The 7,840-nt window shown below is 46.5% G+C and overlaps 1 protein-coding gene across 1 annotated transcript in view; it reads left to right on the plus strand.

The window, feature by feature from the left end:
• The first annotated feature begins 301 nt into the window (after positions 1 to 301).
• The window catches only part of WDR4 (WDR4 tRNA N7-guanosine methyltransferase non-catalytic subunit), a 24,306-nt gene continuing 16,767 nt past the window's right edge, over positions 302 to 7,840 (plus strand). The window contains exons 1-3 of the mRNA XM_080654087.1: positions 302 to 483; positions 3,686 to 5,768; positions 7,598 to 7,666. Of these exons, the coding sequence (XP_080510213.1) occupies positions 5,551 to 5,768; positions 7,598 to 7,666 (287 nt within the window). The 5' untranslated portion in view covers positions 302 to 483; positions 3,686 to 5,550. The remainder of the gene's footprint in view (positions 484 to 3,685; positions 5,769 to 7,597; positions 7,667 to 7,840) is intronic.

Here is a 7,840-nt window from a genome sequence, read left to right on the forward strand (position 1 = left end):
CACACATCCAGTGCTGTTTTCTGTTGTCTGCTGGTGCTTGTTCATGATCACTGTGCAGTGATGTGCTTGAAGTTCATGTCTTTCTGGGCTCCTAACTGTGGGAATTCCTAAGCCTGGGTTGAGTGTGCATGCCTCCCACGTGGATTTGCTTTTCATGTCCACTAGGCTCTTCTGAGTGATGCCCATTTTGGTCTCATGTGATCATTTTGTCATAGTTTGGAATGTCCTGGGCCATAGAAGTGTTCTCCAGGGACAAGTAAACAAAAAAAACAAAACAAAACAACAAGAACAAAGAAACACCAGAAGAAAGAAAACACAAGAAGCCCAGGGCACTGCCCAGGGAGCATTTGCAGATCTCAGTAAGCCAGTCCCGTGGTTTAAGTGATATCAGGAGAAGAGAAGACAAGACTTGGGACCTGTGAACCCTTGGGAGTGGGCTGGAAAGCAGAGGAAGCCCTAGCAGAGCTGCGCCTCACTGACAAGGTAAACCTGGGCAAAGCCACCTGCTAGCAAAAACAGGCCACAGGGAATGTGTCTACCTCAGCCTGGGCACTGGCAGGGGGAAATGTCTACAGACCTACTCTCTTTTGAATTTGGTGTTAAATACACACACACACACACACACACACACACACACACACACACGTGCTGTGGTCTAGGACATTCCAAGTTATTTAATGACATTAAAATTTTTGTTTACAAAAGGCACTATAAAAAGTTAAGAAAGACAAACTAGGAAATTATTTAATTCATAAAGAATTAGTAATTAAAAAAAAGAATTAGTATCCAGAGTACATAAAGACTTTCCTACTCGTTAAACAAGAAAGACAGGCCACCCACAAGAATAGGATAATGGCTCCCTCTGGAGGGGTGGTTGGCGGGGGGTAGATTGGGGTGAGAGCCACATGGAAGGGAGCCTTGGGCTTCAGTTCCATTAGTAATCTTTATTTCTTCAGGTGTGTTGTAGGTACATGAGTGTTTGTATCTTATATATTTTTGACATGTATGAAATACTTCATAATGCATTTAAAAATATATCTTTATTGATTTCAGAGAGGAAGGGAGAGGGAGAGAGAGATAGAAACATCAATGATGAGAGAGAATCGTTGATCAGCTGCCTTCTGCATGCCCCCTATTGGGGATCGAGCCTGCAACCCAGGCATGTGCCCTTGACTGGACTTGAACCTGGGACCCTTCAGTCTGCAGGCCGATGCTCTATCCACTGAGCTAAACTAGCTAGGGATCTCTTACTTTATCTTTATTGTTATGTGTGTTTGAGAGGATCTCTTTGAGTTTGTTTGGTGAGTTATGAGCTCCATGAACTTGGATGTCCAAATCTCTCCCCTGACTTGGGGAGTTCTCAGTTAATATTTATTTAAATAAGTGTTCTGCCCCTTTCTTTCTCTCTTCTCCTTCTGAACCTGCAACAATTTGCAAATTGTTCTTTTTGTTAGTATTCCATAGATCGCCTAGGCTTTCTTTTTTCTTTGTTCTCTTCCAACTGGAATATTTCAAAGTTTCTGTCTTCTAACTCACAGATTCTTTCTTCTGCTGGATCCATTCTGTTGTTAATGCTCTCTATTGCCTTTTTAAAAAAAATTTATTCATAGTGTTCTTAGGCTCCAGAATTTTCTTTGATTCTTTTTTATGATTTCTATCTTTGTTAAACTTCTCATTTTTTAATGCATTGTTTTACTGATTTCATTGAATTGTCCTTCTTTGCTTTCTTGCAATTTATTGAGAGTCCTTAAAACAGCTATTTTGAATTCTTTATCTGGTAACTTGTAAGATGTCCATTGTCTTTGAGATAAGTTACTTGAAGATTATTGTGATCCTTTGGTGATATCCTGTTTCCTGGATTTTTCGTGTTCTTTGAAGTCTTGTGTTGCTGTCTTCACATTTGAAGTAGCAGTCCATCTCAATCTTTGCTAACTGCCTCTGGGAGAGAAGCACCTTCCATTAGCCCAGATAGGGATTGTCTTTCAGACCTTCTGTGGATACATTTGCTTCACGTTTCTTGCTCCCTCTTGTGGTAGAATTCCTAAGCTCCATGCCTTTTCCGGATCCTGCAATGCAAAAGGCGGGGGCTGACACTCCCTTTTGTTTTCCAAAAGTGGTGCTACAACTCAAGTTTATTGTCTCTCCTTGGCCCACAGACTTAGGCCCCCCCCCCCGCCCCCCCCGTGTGTGCTCAATATTCCTTTGCCCAAACTGGCTCTCACCACCACTGGGAACGCACAGGGAGCGGCTCACAGGGTAGAAGTGTGTGTGGATGAGGTGTGTGGTGTGCTGGGGTGCCTGTGGGCCAGTTGTGGATTCTGCAGGTGACTAGCGGGTCAGGGGCAGGCTTCTTGATAGAGTCTGTGATGCATTTAGCAATGTTGATGTCCCTTTAAGTTCCTCTGAGAATTCTATCTCCTGCTCTCCCAGCCTCACAATTCGGTACTCTGGTTGGGGCAAGAGAGAAATAGACTCCTTAGCAGCATCTGGCACAGCTGGGGAAGCTGGGTGCTCACTCAGGTGCTCTCACTTTCTCCTGTGGGAGAAATCATGGCTGAAAAGGTCTCTCTTGGCCCTAAGCTGGGCTGCCTTAGGGGTGGGGTGGTGCTGGCAAAGTCAAACTGCTCCTCCTACCCTCATATTTTTTGCTCTGACGATGTGCTGGAACTTGTCCACTGGAAACCTGGACTACTACCAAAGCTCTTTCATGGGTGATGGTCTAAGACGGTGTTTTCCTCCCCGATTGTGGCCAAGAGGGGTGGAGGCAGTTCATGAGCCACTGCAGCCACTACAGCTGGGACCAAGGTGTGTATGCCTATTATCTGATGCATAGGTGGTGATACTCCTGGGTTCCTGGGCATATGGTACTGGACCCCACAGCTCCCACAAGGGCACTTTTGCCTATGGATGTTACATTGTTTTGATGGGGGGGGGGGCAGGACATGATGAGGGATCTATCTTATTCAACTGCAATGCTGACATCTCCACAAAGCTTTTTTTTAAAAATAAAATATCTTTATTGATTTCAGAGAGAAATATCTTTAAAATAAAATAAAATATCTTTTAAAATAAAATATCTTTATTGACAAGAGAGGGAGAGATAGAAACATCAATGATGAGAGAGAATCATTGATCAGCTGCCTCCTGCACTCCCCCACTGGAGATCGAGCCCACAACCTGGGCATGTGCCTTGACAGGGAATCGAACCATGCCCTCCTGGTTCATAGGTGGATGCTCAACCACTGAGCCACACTAGTCGGGCTCCACAACGTTTTTATGGGAGTTGTATTGAACAAAGCACACCTGCTGGCTCAAGGGCACTGGGAAATTTAAAGTGAAAAAAGGCCTCTGGGCCCCCAACTTGCTAAGGCAGCCAAAGGTTTCAGAGAGTTGCTCAAAGGGCATGTTTTTCAAAGTGACCAAGAAGGTGCTGGAAGAGGAGGGCTAGCGTAGAGGGCAGAGGCAAGAATCAGGATGGGATGTCTCACCTCATCAAGGGGTACTTCCCACTCCTGGGCACCCTGCAGACAGTTTCCTGTGGGTTTCAGAACTGCTGTAGACAAGAGATTGCTGGGTGTACCCCAGGCTCCCCCTTTCCAAAGGGAAGTGTTTCCTGTGGTTCTCCTTCCTTTCCCAGCTCACCGGGGCAGGTTGGCTGTGTAGGGGTGATAACTCGGCCTTTTAGTTTATAGGTCTCTGGATCAAGAGGAGCTAGCTGCACCCGAGGAGCCACATCCAACCTAGTACAGATCCCAAGATCCTGGACTTGGAGCCTGGTTGGATGGGACTTTTGGGGACGTTGGGAGGAGGTAAGTGCTCTCCAGGTGAGTAGATATGAATCACTGGGGCCAGAGGATGAACTGTGGTAGATAGGACTCTACAAATGCCCTCAGTGTTCCATCAGTTCCCTTGCTCAGGCCCTCTTTGTATGTGACTTCGCTGCACCGCTTGCCAGGAGGGGCAGTTTATTTCCCCACCCCTGGGCTCCTAATGCCCTTGTGACTTTTTTTTTTTTATGGCCAATAGACTGTGTCAAAAGTGCACTTAGAACAGTGCACCAGTTCTGCCCGGATCTCATGAGGTTTGCGGGCTTTTTCCTGATTTTGCTTACCATGCACACCATACCCATTACCCTTCTGGGGGACGAGAGGCCAGATGGAATAGAGATGAGCCGTCCCAGGCCATTCAAACCAGCTAGTTCTCTTCCAGCGAGGTGGCTGGCCAGAGGCACAGGGCACAGCTCATTCAACACCAGAAGAACCACCCAGCTAAGTGCAGCCTCGACAGCCAACCCACAGAATCGAGCTAAGTGAATGCTGTTTTCGGTCACAAAATTTTGTGTTTGCCATGCATTGTTATGGCAGTGGATAGCAGATAGAGTTACTAATAACACAGCCACCTTCTTTGAGAAAATTACTGTTAGGTTTGATGGAGCAATTGAATTGATACCCCTCCCCCTGGGGACTGACTTTTCAGGTCATTTCACTATGGACATTCCCTTTGACCACATTTCACTTGCGGTGACCACATTCCATTATCTCCCCTCTGGGTATGCACAAAGAAGTCTCCACCCAGAAAAAAAGCCCGCCAAAAGTCCTTTAAAAGCCGCTGACTTTTTCGATCACTGGGGGCTGATCGAATAAAATAAATTCGTAATCCCTCACCACTCTGGCCTCGTGTGTTCCTCCTTTGGCGAACTAACAATTACCAAGAGAGATGGTATGAAACCAAGTAATTCTCCATTTTTATCAAAGCTGTAAATGATTAATATACCCTCATTGTTTTTAAAATTTCATAGAATTGAAAACTTGGTGATAATTTAGCCATATTAAGAAATTAAAAAAACAACAATAGACAAATTACATAGAACTGAAATTCAAGTTGTGGGTTTTGGGTAATAGGCTAAGATAATTAGATAGTAAAATATCAACGCATCATAATAATGATGAAATTTATAGTTTACTTATATATGAGAGTAATGATGATAAAATCCACTTAAACAATACTTTTGCAGGCAAACGTTAATGTCTAATAGCTCACAACAAAATAAGTAGTTCCAGAAGAGACATAAAAAAGGAAAGATTATGAAAATAAGACTTAGCTTAAAAACATTTCAATTCAGACTTGATTAAAATTAAAAAGCAAGATATGGGTTATCATGGAATTTGATAAGAAAAAGATCTTGAGGCAAATCAATCTTGTTTGCACAAGTACTGTAAGAAGTCAAAGTGTGAGTCAAGTGACTTAGCATCTCAAAAAGATCAAAATGATTGAGTTGTGCTTACATCTGATGGCCAAACACAGTTCTTTAAGTTTTCATTTATGCATTGCTCCGTGTCTTGTGGGGCCAGACCTCATGTTGGTTTCATGGTGCATGATTAGAATTCAGAACCGGCTTATTCGGTCTGGGGGAAAAGACCAACGTCAAGCAAGCGTTATCGCGTGTGCTGTGTATTCCCCCGGACAAATTTGATCAGCGACAGAACCTGAATCGCCAAGAGACAGGAAACCCGGTTTGGAGGATGAAGAGAGAGAGAAGACCTTCTACGCATGCCCGGGATCGGCGCTGTCACCGGTGACCTGTCACCTTGCTGCGTCTGCGCGCAACGTCACTTTCGGGCGCGGTCGGGGCAGAGGCGCTGGGCGGCGCACGTGGGTACTAGCGCAACGGCTGGGCTCATGGCGAGTTCCGCGGGACTGGCTCTGTGCGGGCAGGCGCTGGTGGTGCGGGGAGGCAGCCGGTTCCTGGCCACCACCACCGCGAGCAGGTAAGGGGTCTGGCCTTGGAGCAGGGAGCCAGGCTGCGGGCGCGCGTCGGGGCCTGGAGACCCCGATTTCCCTGCGCCCGGGGCTGCGCTCGTGCTGGGGTGCCCCGCGGGAGTCCCGCCGCTGCCTTCGGGCCCTCCACTGCCTCCTCGGCCTGGCTGTTTGCCTGCACCGATTCCTTTCAGCCCTTCTCCCTAGAACCGCCCCGGGCGCTCCGCTGGCCACCTGTCCAGGGCCCCGCCCCCTCGATGGCTGGTCTGCGTTGCTCTTGGCTGGGTTCTGAGGGGGCCAGGTGGGGCCCAGTTACATGGGGCGATGTGGGGCTGGATGGGGCCAAAGCGGGGTCCCGGGGACGCCCGCCAGACCCGAGCGTGAGAGGAAGGCAGCCTGGTTGGAGGGGTTGACTCTCAGGCGCGCTCCCTCTGGCCTCCCTCGTCCTGCGCTGGTGCCTTGCTTCCTCACACTCCTCTGCATCTAGCGACCCCGCCCTACTTGCTCTTCAGGATTCGAGGGTCTTCGGCGACCACTCCTTACACGAGGGTGCACTCGGAGTCCGCAGCGCTCACCTGCCTGGTGGCCCTTCACACAGTTCTGCTTTTGCTTTCCTTAATTTAACGTTCTTTCCTTATGGTGCCCCAGTGTGCACACAGCGCTCGGGATTTTTAGATCAGGAAATGTTTGTTGCTCCATTATTCTTGACTCGGGAGCCTCAGGGATGTTGGTAGTGGTCCGTTTCCACCCCTGTTTTTCTTTTCTCAGGGTTTTGATTCTCATGCTTGAAACAGACAACGTGCCTAACAAAAATGCACTATCAGTGCTCACTGTTCAGTGTCCTGGTTTCAGAACTCCCAACTCAATGTTAAATTTTTTAAAAAAATATATCTTATTGATTTTTTACAGAGAGGAAGGGAGAGAGATAGTTCGAAACATCGATGAGAGAGAAACATCGATCAGCTGCCTCCTGCACACCTCCTACTGGGGATGTGCCCGCAACTAAGGTACATGCCCTTGACCGGAATCCAACCTGGGACCTTTCAGTCCACAGGCTGACGCTCTATCCACTGAGCCAAACCGGTGTCGGCTCAATGTTAAATTTACTCACAAACCTGTCATGTATCCCAGATTACTTTGTTTTCGAGGTGCACAGTGTCTCACACATGCCACAGGGAGACATCCATCTGCTTGCTTCCTTGGTGGCCCGCACAGTTTCTGACTTGGAGGACTACTTCTCTTTTCTCTGCTCCAGTGCTCCCTGTGAAGAGTTTAAAGCGCAGTCATTTAAAGGCTATACATTTGTACAAGATGCCTTCTGTGTGCTAAGGAGTGGTGGGGAGGAATATATAGTAGAGAACTTAGGGTGTAATGGGGAAGATGGGTGGCTCCTGTATTGGTCAGTGCTTGGCAGCTAAGGGAGCTTTTTTGGGTAGGTGAGACATTTTTCTAAACTAGAAATGGCAGTTTTAAATTTGGGTACAAAAAACCCACTGAAAACAATATCAGAACACATTTCTTCAAACATAACCATTTTACATTCATGTGCTAGTGCCTGAAAGAATAGGATACTTTCTGGTGACTTTTGTTCTCACTTATTTTACTAAACGGATTTTTGTGCAGAACCATGCCAGTTGTGTATGGCGACCCCAAATAGAGATTAGGCGAATAAAGCTCCATAACTGTTGCCTGAGGTAGCAAACCCAGACAGTTACCTGCTGTGGCTGAGACCCTTAACTTAATGAGTAGGCAAATATTTTTCTGTTCCAGGGAAATAAAAGAAATGAGCATTTTAATTAACAAAGTACTTTTTAAAAATCTTTCTGTTATTTTTCTTCAGTGAGGATGACGACAGCCTCTTCACATATGATTGCAGTACTGCAGAAAAGAAGTCACAAGAAAATAAAGGGTGAGATAGTGGGGACGTCTCCTCACGATTCGATTCATGGTTTGAGTAGTGGGACCGGATAGCCTAAGAAGGAGATGGTTGTCTTCTCACTGAACTCTTCATTTCTCTTTACCTTGCTGCGTAGAAAACCGGGTACCTCAGGAAAGAAATGTGGAATTTTCGAATTAGGCATTA

Source organism: Plecotus auritus (genome assembly GCF_963455305.1).
Source record: "Plecotus auritus genome assembly, chromosome: 2".
NCBI lineage: Eukaryota > Metazoa > Chordata > Mammalia > Chiroptera > Vespertilionidae > Plecotus > Plecotus auritus.